General features: G+C 34.1%; 1 protein-coding gene across 1 annotated transcript; it reads right to left on the reverse strand.

The window, feature by feature from the left end:
- Nucleotides 1-960: 960 nt before the first annotated feature.
- Nucleotides 961-22,665, reverse strand: LOC121388880 (tyrosine-protein phosphatase non-receptor type 2-like). Its single transcript, XM_041520409.1, has 9 exons — nt 22,527-22,665; nt 21,511-21,619; nt 17,485-17,585; nt 14,350-14,448; nt 12,250-12,399; nt 9,917-10,126; nt 9,083-9,283; nt 7,852-8,090; nt 961-6,384 (listed from the first exon to the last, which is right to left on the reverse strand). Exons 1-9 carry the CDS (start codon nt 22,590-22,592, stop codon nt 6,195-6,197), a joined length of 1,365 nt encoding a protein of 454 aa, XP_041376343.1. The 5' UTR covers nt 22,593-22,665; the 3' UTR covers nt 961-6,194.
- Nucleotides 22,666-23,450: the final 785 nt, after the last annotated feature.

The following is a 23,450-nucleotide window of genomic DNA, read 5'->3' on the forward strand; positions in this document are numbered from 1 at the left end:
ACAAAATAAAATATATATATTAATAGCAATAATAAAATAAAAATTAAAAAATTAGGAGTAATCCAACTGAAATATTCCAGTAATCATTAAGCAATGTTTGTTTTTTCACACATCATAAAACTACAAAATTACCACACGCTAAAAACTCATATATTATTCTCTATACAAGTGGAGGCCAACCAACACAGCCACAGCAAATGTGTAATGAAGTACATTTAAAACACACAACAGGGCTCGAAATTCATTTTGTCCAGTCTGAAGTAATCCTTGTTTCCAATATTTTAAGCTGGAATCAAATGCTAGAAATTGGGAAGCCGTTCCCAAAAATTAAGACTTCTAATTAGACTTGTGGTGTGTAACTTATTAAAACAACCATGCGAAATACTTAAGACAAACACGGACAAGCCCCTAAGATTTATATTCATTTATATTACTCCTAAAAATCACAATTCTCGATATATCTGGAAAGCAAAAACTGCTTGTGAAACCAAATATCGGAAAGCATATTAATATTATTATGTTTCAAACAGGATTTGCTGTCTTCACTATGTCAATTTCAAGCACTGCAGTGATACAATTTTCTATCACTAAGGCCATTATAAATTAAATGCCAGATTTTCATCAAAATGTTAGCAGGGGATGAAATTATATTTTTTATTTTTATAGAACATTAAAAAGAAAGAAATGTTTTATTTAACGACACACTCAACACATTTTATTTACGGTTATATGGCGTCAGACATATGGTTAAGGACCACACAGATTTTGAGAGGAAACCCGCTGTCGCCACTACATGGGCTACTCTTCCAATTGGCAGCAAGGGATCTTTTATTTGCGCTTCCCACCTACCCATTGAGCCTTGCGGAGCACTCACTCAGGGTTTGGAGTCGGTATCTGGATTAAAAATCCCATGCCTCGACTGGGATCCGAACCCAGTACCTACCAGCCTGTAGACTGATGGCCTGCCACGACGCCACCGAGGCCGGTAGAACATTAAAAATACTGCCCCCCAAAAAACAACAACAAACAAACAAACTTGCAAACTAGATGTGTATTTATGTACTTGCATTGTAATGTTTTTATGTGTGGAACACACTGTGAAATGATCGGCAATCCAAATAAACAAATTCGAATTTGTGATAAGAAAACGTCAGGATAAAAACCTAGGATTTATTTTATAATGGCCTAATGAATACACCACTACTAACAGCAATCACCCATAGATCTGACAATCACCATACCATACTCATGGCATGTTCTGTTTCGTAAATATTTTTCATGCTTTTTAGGGTGTTTTTCTCCCCTTCTACATTACTGATGACAATGACCGAGGGATATAAAAACCAAGACTCTGGACAGGATATGTTGTAACATGCAGCTAAAGTTCTGTAAAATAATATATTCAACAAATACCTGATATACATACATAATTGTATTATGATATTAATATATACACATACATAATTAATATAGTACAAACATAACTATGTTTCACATCTGAATAATAAAATAGGTCATGCTGATATAAAAAAATAAATAAAAAAATAAAAAAAGAGAAAACAAAATTATGTGGATATCCACAACAATCAAACATGAGGATATAATCTGCTATATCATAGTATAGCCCTTTGATTGGATGCTGGCATGTATAAAAAGACCAAGACATAATGAGGGCTAAAACCAAGACGGCCCCAATAGGTAAGGTTAATGAAGAGAGCTATATTTAGATCTATCAAGTTAAAATTACTCTAATAGCTCATTAAGTTTACTTTCAATGAACTGTTTGAAAAAAGCGCACAATTACTGCATGAAAACTGTGCAAACCTTTACTGTTTCGGACGTAATCCTACGAGACATTCCACTGGACCACAAGTGCCGGCAGAAGGAGACAATAAACACTGGGTTGGAGCGGGGGAGGGGGGAAAGTGCTGAGGGGTGGTGTGGGAGCGGTGTTATTATTTTATGCCTAGTTGGCCTGATGTACTTTTCTATTAATTATGATCAACGGCCTACAGTTGACTTTAATCACATCTTTCCCATAACACAGACACTCTACAACTCATTTATACACTATCAGGATTATCATCACCAAGATGCTAAACTGTATTTAAAGAAAGATTAACATAAACTTTGAGACTTAATTCAAATTCCAGTGAGGAAAGCCACCATTGCTAAAATGTTTGTGGACATTTTGTAATAAGAAAATGTGACTAATTTGGATTTTAATACAAGAACTTTGTAACAATGTCCCAAAATTAGTTTGTCTAAATTAAATGTTATGATTTCCTAACAAAACATCTCTAATATGGAAGACATGTTTTTAAACAATAACGATTCTGCTCCTGCCTTCAGCAGTATCAACACTTTACATTTTATATAATGTAACATGGAATATCAAGATATTTACATTAGATAAGCAAAAACAAAACCATCAAGCGCATACAGATTATGAAATCATTTCATTTAACTAGTCTATGAAACAGACTCAAAGATACTTTTAGAATTCTGCTGTGCATGCTTGGGTCTGATGTCAAACTTTGCCATCATGGAATAATAAGTTAAAATTTGTAAATGTTCGAATAAAATTTAACAATTTAACCTACCATGTGTGTGCTTGCATCTGCATCATTTGAATTTTAACATGAAAACAAATGTACATAATTATTCACACCATTCATTATTTATTTTGGTGGGTGATCTTCCATGTGTAGATTATAAGAAAACGTTTAAAATTGTCTGGGAACAAAAAGCATGTGCAACCTGTTTGGTTAAGTTAGTTTCATTATATTATCTATCCAACATGCAACATATGCAACATTGGGTTTGAATTTTTGTTGTTATTTGAGGTCTTTTCAGATTATGTTGGGGTTTTTTTTCAATATCTGTAATTGTAATTTAGCCTGTTGTAAACAAATTATGCAATAAAGATTATTTTTTTAACATGCCTATTTCATATGTTAAACATGTGCTACAGATGTACATGTACTAGCCCATACGTATATTAATATGTGGATATTTTCACCATATTTGCAACAAAATAGTATTTACGAGTACATACATCCAAGAATATAAAATGTACAGTTGATATGGAGTTTGTTAACCCCTGTAATTCATTATGTCTCAGTTTCAATGCATGCTAAAGCCTCAAAGCATAAGCAACTGTGATAATCATCTATAATGCATATCCAGTTTAAAAAAAAAGAAAACTTTCATCGTCAAAAACATAAAACTCAAGTATCAAGAATATCTATCAAAAATATTCTTTAGTGTAGCCATTATTATGTCACCTGTCACAAATGATGTTGAATAATAATTTAAAAAATTGAAAACCAGAAAAGATCACATTTGAGGTAAAAGAGTGTTGAAAAACATTAAATCAAGAGGTGATTCCTATATGAAATTTTTGTTTTGTTTAAAGCTTCAATTTCGTCTAATACAAAACACAAACACAACAACAGTCTTAACAAACATGCATTTTCGCTACATTCATATAGCGTAACGCGTCTCATTGCTAGTTTTACTGTTATCATTGAAAAGATGGGAAGCATTCTGACGTTGCTTTCTTAGGTGACCTGAACAGAAATTGAAGAATGGCAGATCAAGGCAAGAAACTAAATGGTATGATCAATCTACTGTATAACAAGTATTTTTCACATGTATGCTATTTTTGTGACTGTAAATTATTTTTAAAACTACACAGATGCAAATAACTGTTCACTTTTTTTGTTACGATATGATGACCTGATAAATTTCTCTACTTTTTGTCACTAATAAAAAATATAGGTCATGTGACTTAAGCCTGCCTCGACTTGATTTTCAATTACATACTCTTTACATCGTTATTTTCAGTACAGTATATACATATAATGCTTTGTGTGGCAATAAAGATAAAAAACTTATATACTGTAAATCCTCGAATACACATTTGCCTCGTTTTGAGGCCAGACAACAGATTTTCAAAGCTACATTATATTAGTGCTACAATTTTTCAGAAACCATCGTAGGCAATGATATCACTACAACACATGTCATAGTGATGTCATATCCTACGACAGTTTTACGATATCATAGTGCTAAGATAGCTTCAAAAATATGGGCCAAACAAAATACAGGCCTGCCTTATATAAATGCGTTTCTGCTATTCTAATGTTGTCTGATTAATAACTGCATTATACTTGTCACTTTCAATGCCTGATGTCTAAAGCTTATATAAATGCCTGTTTCTGCTATTCTAATGTTGTCTGATTAATAACTGCATTATACTTGTCACTTTCAATGCCTGATGTCTAAAGCTTATATAAATGCCTGTTTCTGCTATTCTAATGTTGTCTGATTAATAACTGCATTATACTTGTCACTTTCAATGCCTGATGTCTAAAGCTTATAACAATATGGTGAGAACACCACTTTTAATTAATAATGGTGTTCTTCAATACCACACAATCTCTAAACAAAAGAATGGGAGATACATCATATACTTTGTTATTCTTTTTAACATCATATACTTTGTTATTTTTTTTAACAAATGTACAGACAGGTTAAAAAAAATTGTATCCAAAAAATACAAGCCTAGGTTCCTATTCAAGGATTTGTGGTATTTATTTTTGAATTTGAATTTAAAAACTTTTTTTTTCTTTTTTTTTGTAATAAAATGTAGCTAATATCTTACAATAAATGAATCATATGACATCATACGGGAAATGCTAGATTGATCGTCACAAAAGAATATAGAGTATCTTGAACATAAGCAATAATAATAAAAGTTAAAACAAATTCCTAAATGTTTTTACAACCACAAAAACTACAAATAACGAAATTATTGTATTCTCCCTACGAAATTGTGAAAAATAACTTGTTTTACAGTATTTAAAAAACTTAATAATTTTTTTTTTAAATACTTAGAACTGCAGCTGTAAGGAGGTTAAAAGCAACACCAGTGTAAATTAGGACACTTTTTGAAATAGTTACTTGAAAATTAACACTGGTTCTTTGCTCTCGATTCAGTTTTTCATTTGACATTTTTCAACGGTTAAAGTTATACATTTTATGAATGGCGATTATCAAGCAAAACCTCCTCCCCTCCCCTTCCCCACCATGTGATCATTTCTGGAACAGCCCTATTGTGAGGAATGTATGTTCAAGGAATATTCCTCATATTTTGATAGTAATGGTCAATTCCTACACCGGCAAAAAGAATCATTTGAATGGGAAACGAGGAGCACAGAGGAATTACACTGATAGTAAATTGTAGGAAAACAAGCCTGCATTATAAGAAACAGTCCAATATAAATGGGCTTCATTTCACATTTTAATTTTAAACTGAAATGCGCTCCGCTGAAAACTGTGAAGCTTTGAAATGGGTGAAACATACTTTTCAGTAAGAGCAAGTGGTATCAGTATAAAACATTTCCAATGTGATTTATATCATGCTGAAAGATTTTTAATTTTAAACTGAAATGCGCTCTGCTAAAAACTCTGTGAAGATTTGAAATGGGTGAAGCACATTTTTCAGTCAGAGCAAGTGGTTTTGGTATAAAAATAAGGCTTTCATTTTATATGAAGCAATCTTTTTACAAATGATTTTCAATTCTGAAAGATGTAAATTGAGAAATTGAGAAATAATAGCTGCTGAAACCCGTTTCTGAGTTTTAAAGTGGATGAAGCACACTTTTTGATTATAATAAGTGGCATCTATAGAAAAGTTAATACAAACTGCCTTAAATTCACATTAATGAGCTGAAAGATTTAAATCTTTAACTGATATATAATGGATGTTGAAATCTGTGTTGAGTTTTAAAATGTGTGAATCACACTTTTCGGTGAGAGTGAGTAGCATCTATAGAAAAATGAATACCAATACAGTTGAACCCATTGGTGCTCGAGAAATGTTCGACTCATCGAGTAGTTCGACCTAACCATTCGGTCAACATTGTGTAAGTGTAACTCAGGTCTTCTTTGTTGGTTCAAACATTGCAGTGTATTCTACCCTTCCGAGTTCGACCCAACAAGATTTTACTGTAGGTTAAAATTTCTTGTGATGAGTTGACGAACGTTACATTTTAAATTGATACATGAAATGAATACTAATAGGTTAAAATTCATTGGGATGAGTTGGAAGGCTATCCAATATTAAAAGTGATACATCTGGCACTGAAACCTGTGTTAAAGTGTTAAAATGGGTAAAAACGCACTGCTCACTGGTAGTAGTATCTGTAAAGCAGCAAGCCTCCCACCAGGAGGGACAGTCCAATACAAATGGGTTTCAAGTACGTCCGTCTCTTCTTCCACACTTCACTCTTCTGTTGACGATCCTTCATCTGTTTTATCTTTTCCTGCGTATTCTGTTTACGTTCGTCGCGAATTCTTTTCCTCAATACATATGCACTGAAACAGATTGACAAAAAATGTACTTGGTTGGAGGTAATGTTAATGTATGAAAAATAAATGACAACAGCCCTCTGACTGAAAATTGTGAGAACGATCATTTCGTTCTTGTATTGCTCACACAAATCTAATTTTGCGTAATAAAAAAAAAATCCCACAAATTTGGGAGCACCATTTACTTGGATAAAAATGAAATGGGCTACCTGGATTTATTTCTGCTAACCGATAAATGGGACATGCAGATTTTCAATTCTCAGATGCCTGGATATATACATGAAGAAGATGACATCAAATGAGAATATTGCTGAATTATGTCTTGCCTACCATAAACTCATTCAGTGAAAAAAAAGAAAACATTTCTGATATGACATTCCAGATTAATTTAGTTCTTATTGAAAAAGTAAAATAAACAAATTTACTTGGAATCCCCACCCCCTGAAAACCCAACATTAACAAGCACTGAGATACATACATCAATCAATAAATCATTTGGTCTAGGATTTTGTTTGTAAGAAATGGAGACTTAATGTTGAGCTATTTTTTTTTTTAATTGACGCCGTTGTTGCAGAAAAGAGTAGCCCATAAAGTGGCGATAGTGGGTTTCCTCTCTCAATATCGGTGTGGTCCGTAACCATATATCTTACATCATATTACCGTAAATAATGTGTTGAGTGCATTGTTAAATAAAACATTTCCTTCCTTCCGTTGCTGCAGTCGGAAAATTACAATCTATATTCTTCCTTGCGACATTATCACAGCAATGCAAAAATAATATGTATTTCTTCTGGTGAATTTAGACTTTTAGGACTCCCTGTATTCAAGTAAAAGTTTGTTTTGGATGTCAAACATTTGGTAATTCTGACTTGTAGTCATCAGAGGAAATCTACATTTTTTCATTAGCAGCAAGGGATCTTTTATATGTACTTTCTGACGGACAAGAAAGCACATACCATGGCATTTGACCAGTTGTATTGCACTGGTTGGAATGGAAAAAAAATATCAAATCATGCGAATGGATCCACCGAGGTGGTTCAATCCTGTGACTCAAGTACCTTAAGCAAGCACTCAACTGCTGAACTAAATCTCCCCCCCTCCCCCCGTATTAAGTGAAATAAGAAAATACCATATCCAATTATATCAACATTAACTAGTCTATTTAATAATTCTCAAAACAGGCAAACCATCAAAAACACCCCCTAAAACAAATCCACTGATTATGTTGTCCATTCCATCCTATAGTCCGTCCCATCCTTCTACAAAAATATTTTTTGTAAACAATTCCAGTTTGGTTTCACGTAAGAAGAAAAGTGAGTGCTTGGGAAATAACAAAAAAATAATACTAATTTTGTGTGCATAGAAAACAATTGGCTCAAAAATAAATAACGTGTAGTAAACTCCATAGTATGAAAAAAGGTGTTTCCTGTGGTAAGGACTATAGTATTAATAACCGAAACCCCCAAGAATTACCTCTCTTGTTCCTTCTCTACTGTTGGGTTGTTATCCGGTAGTAAATCATCCTTCTCGTCTTCTCCATCATCGTCCTGTATGAAATCATCGAGGTCGTCAAAGTCATCATCAAAGTCGTCGATATCGAAGGGTTCGGGTGTGTACGTCCTCTCTTTGGGTGGAAGTGGTGGCGGCGGTCTGGAGGGAGATATACTGGTTGTCCGTATCGGAGGGGTCGGCGGACTGTCTGTCTGGTCATTCTGCAACACGGTCAAATCAGCTTATGTTAATAAGCAAGCGAATAAGAAAGCAAGCGAAGAAGAAAAAAAAGAGAAAAAAAAAGAACCCCCCCCCCCCCCCACCGAAAAACTCCATCTCGACCATGAAATGTGCCAATTACAGTCTCTGTAAGCAGGGCTAGCTCTGTCACTCACTAAATTCAACGATCAGTGAAGTTTATTTTAATTTTGCGAAACAATTTAATGTAAGTGAATTTGTGCAATTTATTTTTTTAATACATAATTTGGCGCAATTTTCTGCTCACCCAGAGCTAGCACTAATTACTAATTAAGGTAAAAAAAACGTACTTTGTTTTGTTTCATAAAAATGTTAGAGAATGGTGATTAATTAATCATCTGCTATTGAATGTCAAACATTAGATAATTTGGGCACATAATCTTCAAAACTAACCCACTACATTTTATCCATTAGCAGCAATAGTTTAAAGTGGTCCAAACTGGATTTTACCTCCAAATAATGTCTTAAATGCAAAAAAAAAGAAAAAAGAAGTATATTGGAAAGAAAATAAATTTTAGATATTACTTTGTTTAAAATTTGTTTTACCTATTGCAAATATTTGGATAACCAAACTTGATCAGATATACAAACACTGATTTTCTCAATAAGAAAATGACTTTAATATTTAATTTTAGTCATTATAAAGACACTCTAAATCGGAAACATGTTACAATGGTAGCAAACTCAAGATGGTCTGGTTTAAAGAAGACCTGCAAATAACATTCTTTATGAACCAACAAGTAAATTCTAATGTCTGCCAAACTAATTGTCAGTATTCAACAAATGTTTCAAAAAGTCACTAGACCTTACAGAAGCTTTGGCTGGTGCCCTATATATTTTAGTATTACAACTGATAATATCCACTAGCCAAGACAAACATTCATTAGCTAGGACCGAGGGACAGTGGATTTGTCGAACGCTGTAATTGTGTGGTTGGAGATTTGTGTGTGTTTACCGGGAGATCGCCATTAACAAGACAGCTCTCTAACGTGGAGTTGGAGCTGGTCGCGGCCAGGACGCGGCGGCCCCCCTCGATGATGGCGAGATACGAGAACCGCAGTTGGTCCGGAGTCTGGATGAGACCCATGCGGAACGAGCGCATCTCCATCAACATCATCTTAATGTCGACCGCATCCAAATCCCGTTGCTTCTCTATCTGTAAAAACAAAATAAGGCATTTTTTAAAATCAAAATCCTATAAAATCAGATTTAGGTCTACTGCATCCAAATCTTAGTTCTTTTCTGTCTGTAAACAAGAACACCAGACACCAGACCATGGGCCTATGTAAACAAGTCAGTTTAAATTTGATTACACTCAAACGCTGTACCTGAATTTAAAATCGATTAAATCAAGTGGAAAAATGCCAAGCATTAATAACAAAGCACACCATAACTGGATATAAAATGTATGAAATCAAGACAAAAATTACTAAGCATTAAGTACACCAAAAGTAACTGGATAAATTTTTTATTAAATTCAGACAAAAATTGTCAAGCATTCATAACAAAGTACACCATAACTGGATATACAATTTATTAAATCAAGACAAACATTGCCAAGCATTAATAACAAAAGTACACCATAACTGAATATAAAATTGATTGAAACAAGACAAAAATTACCAAGAATTCATACCAAAAGTACAAGATAACTGGATACAATATTGAATAAATCAAGACAAAAATTGCCAAACATTAATAACAAAATTACACCATAACTGAATATAAAATTGATTAAATATATACAGACAAAATTAATAACAAAGGTAGTCTGGAGAAACAAACTTACTAGAACTAGTGACGAGTCTACTAAACAGAATGTCCCCGAGCGCCCGATCCCAGCACTGCAATGAATGACAGGCGGTCCGACGTCAGCATCAAGAACTCCTGTCAGTCGCACGTTTGACAGGAAGGTGAGGAACGCTGTAGGTGAGGACGGGACTCCAAAGTCTGGCCACGTGGTGTATTGAAAGTGTAGTATCTCTCGCCTCTCATTCGTCTGTCAAGTAGAGCAAATTATTAAATACAGGGCTCTCGCTGTTGGTAGCCAAATTAGCCATTTGCTAATTTAAAAAAAAAAAAGGCTAATAAAATTTGTAAGTGACTAAAATTTTGGCTAAGACATTTTCTATCTTCTGATGTGAACAAATGGTTACATAATCTATCTGACACCTGACATATAATAATAATACCAAATGTTCAATTAGCGTAATAGCGATCTCGCGACCGGTATCGAGAGTTAGTGTCATCCATAATACAGCATAATGTTTGCTTATTTTATTAATCACAGTTATTAATTTTAACGGCAACATATATATGAAAGCAAAGTCTGAAAGACTGTAGCTTGTTATTTGAACTTTGTAAAGTCTTTGAACCAAAGTAATAAAAACAGACTGACAATGAGTATCAGTTTCAATACACATGCTAGTTCAGGGCCGAAGACAAGTAGGCTAGGGCACGAGTTCAGCTAAACCGAGCAAAACAAAAACGTCCACTAGACTGGTTTATGCGCTTCGCGTTAAACCTAATGTCCACATCGGGAACCAATCAGATAGTTTGTGAACGTTAGAAAAACGTTCGTTGGCTGCTCTCAGTGTCTAGGGACATCGTTGCGGACATTAAACAATACAATTACATGCAAATAAATCTTGATGTAAATTTGTAAAACAAACCCAAACAGTTGTTCTCATCAATGAATACGTAACTGCTGTTTCGTTCGTTTATTTCCGTTGTCTTTGTTAATTTCAAAGTCATGCATATCGCGATCAATGAACATGCAGTATTTATAGAAATACGACGTGGAAATCAACAACATGGCGCAAATTACGAAATTGTTGAGGTGGGTAATTGATGGGTTACTTTTAAAAAAAAAATTAAAAGCAGTTCAAACCAACATAAAGATTGTTATTTTAAAGAAATAATGAGCTCTTTTTTTTTTTTAAAGAAGAAGAGTATATTGGCTCTCAAATTTTTATTAATATCATAGGCCTTAGAAGTTGGGGTGGGTGTTTTCAGAGGGCACTGGCTTCTAACTCTGCATATCTCCCCCCCCCCCCCCCCCACCACCACCACACACACTAAAAAATCAAAGTAATATATCAACTGCCCCTACCCCCATTGCTGTCTTTGATTTTGATCAGGTAATACGGTTTTGTTATTCAGATTTATTCCAGTTTATACACAATTAGCTGAAAAAGATGCATTTTCATATTCATATATAAATACTCTATACAGTACTGCATAAAACAATTTTGGCTAAAGCATTAAAGCAATAAAAATAGCTGGTGAAAATCAAATTTTAATCAACAAAAAGTTGACAAGCATTGTTTATTGCAAGTTCGATATCCGGCGACAATTGATTCGATAGCTGGCGAAAAATCGCCAGCTATGAATGACATCCCTGCATTTTCAATATGGCTAATAAAAACTCATTTGGCTAATTTTTTAGCTACAGGTATTTTTGATCCAGGGTGAGCCCTGAAATACATACTCAATTTTAAAATATTACTTTGATCCCACTGCCCTCTTTCCTTTCTCTGCAGGGTTTACGCTGGGTCCATTCTGTCACTTTCGAAATTTAACAATTGTGTATTTTAAAAATAATGGGCAAATTTTATTTTATTTTGGCAAAACAATTTCAAGTAATGACTGATATGTTGTCGGAAAAATAAATTTAAGTGATAATTTAGCAAAATGCTACTCCAAAGCTAACCCTGCATATGGTTGCCTACTTTTCTCAAAAATTCCAATATAGAACACTATTTTAATACAAAATAGATGGTACAAATCTTACTAGCCATGTGTTTAAACAGGAGCAATCAAACCATTGTATTTAACCAGGAGTTAAAATTGACTGAAATTCCTTCTGGATATTCGTTACGGAAAGCTATAAATAAAATTCTGCTGGTCTGAATCATAACATACTGGACCAAACATCATTGACAAACTAATGTGTGAATATAAACATAAAATAATTCCTGTTCCACCAGGCAAAAAACCAATCTTCCGACCCGTGGTGATGTTGACCGGCAAAAACTGGTTGTGACAGTAATATTTTAATTTCGACCCATGTTAAACAATATGCACAGCTTAGTTTTTTAACAGCTGAAGCAATATTCATACATTTGCATTTTCGAGACTCAAGTATCTAAGAGTGTAATGCATGGTGTCTTCTTCACTGGTCAAGGTCACTTTAAGGTTGACATCGTCAAAATACATCTCATCTTCGTAACCTGCATCCGAGCCCAGTGGCCAATACTGATGACACTTCAGCTGAAAGACAAAAACAAAAGCTCAGTAAATTAAAAACATTTGGGTAAAGCATTCCATGAAAATAAGCGAATAAATCAAGATTTATATATTTAGTTATTCACCGAAAATTTAAAATATTAGTGTAAACCATTCCACAAAAACAAATGGATAAACTGGGATTTACACATTATGTTATTAACCAAATTATTTAATTTAAAAAGCATTTTTCAATACTTTTTGTGTCTCAATTTTCCTGCAGTCATTAACATAATCAATAATATTGCAATTTTTACTTAATTTTCAAAGGGATTACAAAATTCCATACTTGTCTATGACATTTGCATAGCAAGGCCGGATTTCAAGAATTTTCCATACCGAGAAATTACAAAAATTTCATACTTTTCCAGGATTTCCATACTGTGTAAGAACTCTATACAATGTTTTCAGAGGAGTATGCACCTTTAACCCTACTTAAAAGAATTGTCTTGTGTTTTCTACCACTGTAAAATGTTTTTGACATACAGAACATTTTTGATGATAAAAATCACATATTAAATATACGTTCTTGTTTAGAATATAAGTGTCTATATAAACAAGATGTTTGTTGTCATTTTAATGTTTGTAGTAGCCCAAACCTGATTTTACCTACCAGTATGTATGAAATAGTATAAATTAAGAAGTAAACTGAAACCTGTCTACAAACATTAGCAACCAACCACAGACACATTGGCTATATAAACACAGGTATTCTAAACAAGAAAATGTATTTAACCTTTAGACTACTGGATTAATTTTTGACAAAAACCATGTTGAGTGGGTACAAGTTTATAATTTTTACTCACATATATTCACTGAAATGTTTTATAAATACATAAAATAAAGTTCATATTTGAATCGGTAAGTATTATTTGCGTGTAGTTTTCTAATTTTTATGTTATTTTAGATCAGTTATTGTTGATTAAAATTAGGCAAAAAATCTAAAAGGTCACGTTTACATACGGGCATTTGTGGCCAGCTGTCCAGTATTTATGTCTATTATTCCCAATAACAGTGGCTTCCTGACCAGATTAAAAAAACAAACAACGCACTACGATTCATATCCCAATATATGGTGATTTTCGTTGTTGGTAAAACAATCAAATTTATTATCAAATTTGATGTCACAATCAGCTATCGATCCCTGAAAATAACCGTGATGTGCCGAAGCGAAAATACTTGCCGTAAACCACTTTTTGAACTCAAAATTTCAAGCCATTTTACAGTGAAAAATCTAATTTTAAAGACACAGGAAGCTAGGTTGTCTTTTGTTTCCTGTTACTAAATTGTTTCCAGTGAGTGTCGTGTCGAACGGCGGGAAATATGAATTGGGGAATGCACTGTATACAGGGTACAGTATGTTGACTGGCATGACGTCAGGCGAGATATCTCGCCTGCAGTAGTCAGAAGGTTAATATGTAATTGTAGTAGTCAAAATGACTGTCAGTCAGAAACACTTTACAATGGCTGCAAACTCAGGACAGTCCCTTTAAGTCTTTCTGCATTTTGTTAAACACGATATATGGAGTAACTCGGTGCAGGGAACATTTTGTTTAATATCGCGTCGCGATTTAGAAATTAAGAAATTAAACAGTAATGGCAAATAAATTTTCAAAACATGACAAATATCTCTAATCAAGATTTTTAAAACAAAATATTCCTAGCAGCCATAGGCCACAGGATCCTTTATAAACTTAGGGTTTCTTTATCCTATCACAACCAGTATCCCATAACTGGTATATCAATGTTTGTGGCAGATACTGTGCTGTCTACGGAAAAGTGCATATAAAAGATCCCTTGTTGCTTTATTGAGAGAGTAACATATGTGGCGGCAACAAATCTCCGTAACCAAATGTCAAATTAGCCATATGTTAAATATCAAACAGCTGTAGTTCATTCTTCGCCTTTCTTCCATTTGTTATTAAACCGACTTACTGTGCCTTTTTCCACTGTTCTGTTGAGCATGATGACTGCTTTTGTGTTCTGCTCCCAGACCATCAGCCAGAAATGACTTGTCGTGTGTGCTAATGGACCCTATAATAAAAAGCATTTGTTTAAATCAGGGTACAATATTTCATTTGGACTGTCGCTCTTTTCACATGTTGATTACACAGCTTTAAAAAACATGTTAACTGCAAGTTACTATCAACCCCTGCAATTGCCCACAGCAATCGGCAATGCCGTGAAGTTTTTAATTCATCAAGGCACTAATTTGCCGTTGACTATATTCAGGTGTTTTTTTCCAACTGCATTTTCTTAATTGTTGTACTATTATTTAAAATTAATAAATGCAATTTTTTTTAATAATTAGCTACTATTTCATTAGCTATATAGAAAAAATACTATCTCAGTCAGTTACCTAGGTAAAAATCATGTGCACCAACCTAAAATTTAAATACATTATCCCCTGTAAATGCAGCTAAATACCAAACAAAGCTTTAAATATGAGATGCATAATTATTAAAACTATGATGAATGGAAACACCAGCTACCAAGATTTTGTGTTACTCTAATGGCAACAAATCGTACCACTGTATTTTATCATCAAATACATGTATCAATTGTATACAGATTTTCACCACAATTTTGTAATAATGTCTAGTAATTGTTGTTTTATTTTATCTGTAGCTAAAATATAGATCTCGGTTTTCATTGGCAAGTGTGGAATTCCCCAACAAGAGATCACGTGAGATTTCGCAATTTTTAAACAAATTTAACTGTCTCATATCTCCAAAACATATTTATATCCATAGAGGTATGTTACAATGCCTTTCCAGGGGTCGGTGGGTGGGGGATTTGCCGTGAAATTTTCAGTGGCCAGCTGTTGGCATACTCATTACATGCAAGGGGTGATACCAATTACATAACGCTCTAGGGGTAGAGGAAGAGGGTAGGTACTGTTTTCGATTTACGTAACATTTTTCAAGACTATATGTTATTTTTATTAATTACTTACCTAAAATGGTGTTTTTTGGAAATGCGCGGTCAGTCTAGGATCGATTCCCATCGGTGGGTATATAAAAGACCATGGTATGTGATATCCTGTCTGTGGGATGGTACATATAAACGATCCCTTGCTAAAAACAAAATGTAGTGGGTTTCCAAGGCACATGTGCAGGGATTTCAGCAGGGTTGGGGTTATAGACTGTGTTGAGCGAAGTTTATATGGGGCCATGGTCCCCCAGAAAATATATTTCAATTTTTTTAAAGCTTGGGCAAGTAAGGGTTTCGACCTCCAATACATGCACATGCACCCGATTCCTCTCTAAGATTATATGTCAAAATTACCAAATGTTAGACATCCAACAGCAGATGGAAGGAAGGATAGGATATGTTTTATTTAACAACGCATTCAACACATTTTATTTATGGTTGTATGGCGTCGGATGATTATTAAATCAACATGCTCTAACTCTGATGTCGTTAAACAACCCCCATTAACTTTACCCTTTCCAAAGAAAGAATATTTATCTGATTTTGTCGATTTTAACACGTAAAATTAAGAAGTGAAAATGTCTACTTTAGTATATTTTATTTTAAATATATATCTACATGATCAATGTGTTATACAAACTAAACTTTGAAAGTGCTACTAACCCTTTATAAAATATTAATTCTGAAATAGGAAGGTACGATTGTCGATAATACGTTGTCAAGATCAAACCGGTTTTAACGAAAGACTAGTACCGTATCCTCAACCGAACGTTCTTCGTACAGCGCAAGATTTCTTTTCTAATTTTTTTAGACGAACCCTACAATTTGAAATCGGCAAACGCGCGTGTTAATTGAAACTGACAACAGGCTGTCGCTTGTGCTTTGCCGAGCTGTGGCGGCACAGGCAAAGAATCGAGCGTATACTTTTGACGATCTCCGTTCATAGCGAACACACACACGTTTTTTAAAAGTGCATTTGAGCTTGTATTTCATATATGTATATGATGTTATAATATGGTAACCAGAGAATGTAACTTTAAATAAAAAAATTAAAATCAGTAACCAGGATTTAAGCTGATGTTTGTCATATCACAAAATGTGAATTAAGTCGAATGTGGCATATATATTTAATAATTAATTCACTAAAAAGCAAAAAACCCCAACAAATATGTAGATCTACCACTATTTTGATTGTTCTGCTAACTAAAACTGGAATATATCTACACATTTTCTCACCATACTTGCTCAACTGCTAATAATTTTAGGGTTCCACCGTAAATCCCGGATATCTCTAACAATATTTTATAGTCCAGCATAAGTCTGAATCATTTTGTACCAGTGTTTAAAAAATCAAAATATAATAATTTTACTATAAGATTTGTTGCCAAAAGGAGCACAGAACAGTACAGTAACATTCTTACCAACACTAATAATCAGGGGTCTAATAATTCTACTGATCATTAAAGGTTGTTGTAGGAAATATCATTGGCACTATAAACTGCAATATCTCTTGCAATATTTTCCTAAGAGATATCGCTTCTTTTTGTTACATCACTGTGTATGTTTCAGTGCTAAACCTATCATTAGTGACGTCATGCCACTGTCGTTCTGCTAATTAACGAGTCTATTTCTGCCAAGTTGACATTCAACCCACATTACTGACATTGCTTACAATTTTCTCAAATGAAAAGAATGATAATTGATGATAAAAAAGAATACCCCCCTTGTGTCTTGTGATATAATTTATTAGCACTCGTTGATAAAAGTATAAAAGTCCTCGGCAAGCTCAGATTTCATACTGTTATCAACTTGTGCTGATAAATTATGATACCACAAGACACTCGGGTAGTATCTTCTATAAACTCTTGTAACTTTGCGATCTCACAGTGCAATGCAAAAAGACTTGAACAGATGATACAATGTGGCATAAGAGAGCCGACGACAGCCGTATGAATTAGGCCCTGGGCCCGTGCTTATAAACCTTAGTCTAGACATTAACATAACATTGACGTTTAACGTCATGGCAACGCCATTCAAATAGCATTACGTTAAAGTCTTAACTTTATTAAAGTCTAGGCTTTAAGTTTTATAAGCATGGGCCCAGATCTCTTCAGTAATACAAAAAGCCAATCTAACCTGAGTCAGGATGTATTTTCTCCCAGCATCTGGCACCTCAATCAGACTCGCGTTAATGTAGTCGTCATTTACCTTACCCAAAACAATTCGACTGTGATCATCTGAAAGTAGTTACAAAACTAATGCAATATTTTTTCACAAATGCTCATTTAACAACATGCTGCAGTCATTAACGGACAATCCTATTACAAATTATTGCCCATATGTTTAAAAAATATCTTGGTACATATTGAAGTGAACTGTGATACGTCCCACTAGAACGCCAAGTGGAACGTAACACTGTGTGATGTCATCGATTGGCACACTACAACCATACAGGAATGTTAACAAAACAAGATGAGCGATATAAATTAAGATCAATTATGGGTAATAAATTGGATATTAAACTCGCTACCATTTCATATGTTTGTTCCTCATGACAATTGAAAATTATTTCACTCGGGACATAAACATGATATAAAATGGAAGCTTGTTTAATATCCTATAAATATTTATACAAATACATCTGAAATATATTATTTGTGTAATCACGGCTCACCCTTGGAAAAATCGTAATCTAGCCAATTTTCAGATATGTAGAGCATTAGAAGTCTGAAAAAATGTTACAAAATGGTTAATTAAAACAAAATTTTATTAGCCAAATACTAAATGTTGGAGCCACATAAAAATTAACAGTTGGCTAATCTGGCTATATGTATATGAGCCCTGCTTAATTAAACAATTAAATATCTAGCATACAACATGAAACACAAGTACAAGTAAAAACGGCTTAAACTTTAACAGGGCGCAAGAGGCATTTATCACTCCATATACAAAAGAGTGTTTGTTTTGTTTAACAACATCACTAGAGCACATTGATTTATTAATCATTAACTATCAGTATCAGGGCTCGAATTTCACCACGGCAATTGCCATTATGCCTCTAAAATTGTATGGTGTCGACGGCAAGAAAAATGCCACGTTGCTTTCCCTGATTTGCCACCGTGCCCTTCAGATTTTTGTTTTTTAAACCCAGCATTTTATTATTTAGAAATGGCACAAAATGTAACATAAAAAATCACATCTAGCGAAGTTGAGCTGCTTGTTGACATACAAAGTGACAGGTCATTTACAGAGTTCGACAAATCCGCTAGCCCGACGCCTGTGGCTAGTGGTTTTTACATTCGGGCTAGTGAGAAATGCAAAACCACTACCCAGCAGGGCTGGTGGTTCCCCCCACCCCTCCTTATCGCTTCTTTTTTCTTTTTCTCTCGGCTGATATTTCGTTTAATAAATTGATTGTGACATTTGTCATCGAATAATATCAACAACGTAATCAGTATATAATAATAATAATCCACTTGAACTAGGTCTGCAAACTGCAGTAACATGCGATCTCTACATCGTCACAGTTACAGCATGCATTGTTTACTTTTCCCTTTCAAGTTTCTGGCACAGGAAATAAGTCTAATGTTTTAGGCTAAGAACTTGAAAATCACCAATCGCGACGACTGGTTAATCTCCATTAAGTAAACACCTGTCATGCTTTGAATTTTAGTGTTTGTTTTATTTACCTATTGTTTTCTAATTTAACACTTCTCTTACATGTGGTTATCAGTAATCAGGAAAACAATTTACTTTAATGGTAACCGCACATGCAATGGCTCGGCTTGGCCTGTTACATGTTGCGGTTTGGATAATGCGTCACAGCTGCCAATCCAAGATAATACCTTTTTTGTTCATCAATTAACAACAGATTAGATGTCGCCGTTATATTCTTTTGATATCGATCGGACACGGGATAATGCCTGTATTTGAGCAATTGGCATCACCGTTCCTGACGACATAAATAGTAGGCCCTAAATGTATAACCCACTACCAAACACACAAGGTCAATGTTAATTTTCATGAAATTATGGCCATAGCACATACAAATTTAATTAAACTTTGGCAACAAGAGTGGGACAATAAAACAAGACTATGGCACTATTTGATCAAACGAAAAGTTAATTCTAAAAAACCCACATATTTAGATCCTAAAACCGAAAAAAACATAACTAGGCTCCGTTTGGGAGTAGTCTTGGGCTTGAACGACAGCAAACATAGAATTAATAAGACCCCCAGTTCTATGTGTACAATATGTAAAAGATAGATAACGACAGACACTATTTATTTTATTGTAATAAATATAAAGATGAACGTGCTACTTTAAAAAATACTTTTACTGACCTAGATATTAAATTCAAGCCTATCAAATTATTTAATCTACCCCTAATGCATAAACGATTAGTGGAACAGGCTTTAATGACCTTTGTAGAGAATACCAAAGTTCTAATTTAACATATTAAGATGATTGGGACGTTGCAGTCACTCAGTTGGACGAGTGCCTGCTTGAGGTGCTTGCATCGCATGATCAAACCACCTCAGTGTATCTGTTTCAACTGATTGGATTTTTTTCTCGTTCCAATCAGTGCACCACAACTGGTCAAAGGCCATGATATATGCTTTCCTGTCTGTGGGAAAGTACATATATATAAAAGATCCCTTGCTACATTAGGAAAATGTAGCGAGGGTTTCCTCTGTTGACTATGAGTCAGAATTATCACGTTCGACATCCAATAGCCAATGATTAATATGTTAATGTGCTCTAGTGGTGTCGTTAACAAAACAAACTTTACTTTACATTTTTTTTTCTTTCTTTTTTTTCTGGGCAATTGCATTTTTGACATCCTAGTAATTCCTACTACCAACAAAATATTTTTTAACTTCACTTCCCACCACAAACAAGACAGGACATATGACAACCTTTTGTATACATGTACTAGACACTTGACAAGATTAAAAATACATATATACCTATAAATAACAGAACAAATGAGTTAAAAATAATGTGATCCAATCAAACAAAGATAAATTGATATATATACATTTCATAACATTTGTCACACAGATATGACTATTCACTCATATGACATGTTTATCTATGTGGAATGTGTGTATGACATTTGACTGACTCAGTATTCACATTCTGTGAGATCTAGCTGACTTGAAAGCTAACAAACATAACCTACATGTAACTAGGCTAAATCGTAGTAAACGCAAAATGTTGGCAGCATGAAAAAAAAAAAACAATACCCGGTACATACACAATGAATATCAACATTAGGTAAGAGGATCACATATTTGGGTCTCAATATCAACCAAATTCCATAATTTTAGAAAAGACATATTGCATTCATGACCATTTAAAGGAATTTCAAGGGTTTTTCTGCTATTCTTTAAATAACCTACTGGGCAATAACAGGCATCCACATATTGAAGAAACAATATTTTTGTTCAGGCACAGGTTAGCTATTTTATCTTTTATAGGTATAAAATTTACCGAATGATCAGTCATGACATTGTGGTTTTTTGTTGTTCTTTTCAATAATATAAAAAAGGTTATGCCAACCAGAAAAGGTTATGATTTTAATGTTTGTATATAATAACTCAATTTCAGATTATGCAGAGGCCTGGAATAATAACACATCCATGAGTTGATGCCAAGCTCTTCTTGTATTATTTTAAATGTTTGGGTTTTTTAAATTTTAAATTATCATCATCCAGAACTAAACATTTCATGACCTTTTAGGACTGGAAAATGACATTTGCAACGATTGGAAATTCCACCACTCTCCAGGATTTCCACAGGATCAGACTAAAATGGCACTCTACCAAAACGGAACCATTTTCGTTGGGAAAAACGGAACTAATTTGGCTGTAATGGCACCTCAATATTTTGGCGAAAACAGCACCTTTCAATGTTTTAACAAAAATGGAAAAAAAATTCTTATATAATAATATTATATAAAGATTGATGCATTTTAGCCATACATTTTAAAATATTTTGTGGCATTTCAGCCAATACAAGGTTCCGTATTGTCCATAGATTTTGGTGTTGTTTCAACCAAAACTAGGTTCTGTTTTGTCTAATTTGGTTCCAGTTTTGCAATAACCCATTTCCACAAGTACCTGCATGAGACCTGTGATAAACAAAGACCAACTTACAAGGACTGACATCTCGGTATCTATTTTTGCTCCTGTTTTCTGGTTTTCTCGCTTCTATCACTGTTAGTTTTTGATCAAGAGTTCTCAAGGAGGCTTCATTCTTAAGTCTCTGAAATAAGATTTTAAAATTTTTAATTAAAAACTTCCATCTCTGGATCCTTGTATTTGGTAGGAGCGGCTTGGTGTAAATCACTTTTGGGTTTTTTACATTTGTTGATAAATGTGACATGACATGACATGTTCATGTTTGCTCTCAAGATTTAGAAGATAAATGTGACATGGGCAACCACTGATTACTCCACGATATGCATTGCAGTGGTGTGATGGTAAAATGCAGCGCAACTATAAATTGTAACGATTCATTGTAGTGCACACAAAAATAACTTACGGCATGAGTTCGACCCATACCCCCCTTTCAATGGTTAGGGTAGTTTTAATGATAGGGTTAGAGTTATAGTCTTTAGAGCCTTTGATATTGAGGGGTACAGGTCGAACTCTTTCCTAACTTACCTTCTTTTTTTTTTTAATATATTTTATTATTTGTTCAAACGGCATTCCCATAACAAATGTGTTGAACATTACATCAAACGACTATAATTCACCGTCTTATTTCATTATATGTTAAGTAATAATGTTTAAAATACTTAATAGACAGATGGCCACAAGGGAGATTAGTGTATTACTATATGTGTAACCTTCTTTAAATAAAGATTATTAAATGCCCCATGATTTTAAAATTGGACAACTCTGAAGTTTGGATTTAGGAGTTTTCGAGAACTAGCAATATACAACGCTATATTGTAATCAACACGTGCTAGCAGTTATGAGGTTAATAACATTTTCAATTATCAGACAAACGTGTTGTGCAAATAATCAGTTTCATCATGATGATGATCATGATTATAAACACTTTCATGCGACATAACTTTTATAATAATAACGTTAACTTTTAATGAATTTGTATGTTCACCTGCTGACACAATTCATGCTTTTTTACATATACGATCACCCAGTACCTGATATATTTCCACCCAGATATTGGCGCTGTCGTAATCTGCAAATTCATTTTCCATCCGCGACATCCTATTATTTTAGAGATAATTAATCCAGCTTTATGAAGCCAAGTGCTCTTTTCCTACCGGACGCTAGCTACGCCATGTTAGCCAATCGCAGAGGTCAGAGCAACTTCCTGTCTGTAGTGGGGGAGGGTGGAGGTGCGGGAGGTCATGCGGGTCGCTCAAATTATTATTACGCACCGCAAATTTCATGCATCTGTTGCTTATATTTCTACAAACAGTCGTTACCGCACCAGTTATTTATTATTTTCGAAGTCTTCATTTCAAAAGTGAATCAATATTTTATTTGGGAAATATGTATGTTTGTTTGACAGAAGTGTATTTTTGTTTAAAATAAATGTTAAATAATTGATCAGTTAGGGGAAATTATTATTTTGTTAAGAATAAGTAAGTTTTTGTTTGCCATGAATCTACTTTTAGTTTCCACAAAACAAACATGACATGGAAGCATGTTTTCAACTAACGTTAAGCACATAATCCATGGACCACATATACTGAACAAAATAAGAAACTTCCGCTAACTTTGCTTGAACATAACTTGATGAAAACAAACCGGGGGAATAATTGTTATATATGCGTTTAAAGAGTGTTCCATGATGCATCGTTTGGTGCAAAAATCATGGCCATAGGTTAACAGAAACTGGGAGAAATTTTGACCAAGTGTGGTAGGGGTTAAAAAAAACCCACACACTTAATTTAACGGGTATGACCACCTCTTGAATTGACCACTGCAGTGCATCGCAGGCGCATAGAATTGACTAACGTGTTGATTTCTACCTGTGAAATATTGTTCCATTCCTGAATGAGCGCTTGACGAAGTTCGTTGACGTTAGCGGGTGGGTTGGGACGACGCCTCAATCGTCT

Source organism: Gigantopelta aegis, chromosome 14, assembly GCF_016097555.1.
Source record: "Gigantopelta aegis isolate Gae_Host chromosome 14, Gae_host_genome, whole genome shotgun sequence".
In the NCBI taxonomy this organism is placed as follows: Eukaryota; Metazoa; Mollusca; class Gastropoda; order Neomphalida; family Peltospiridae; genus Gigantopelta; species Gigantopelta aegis.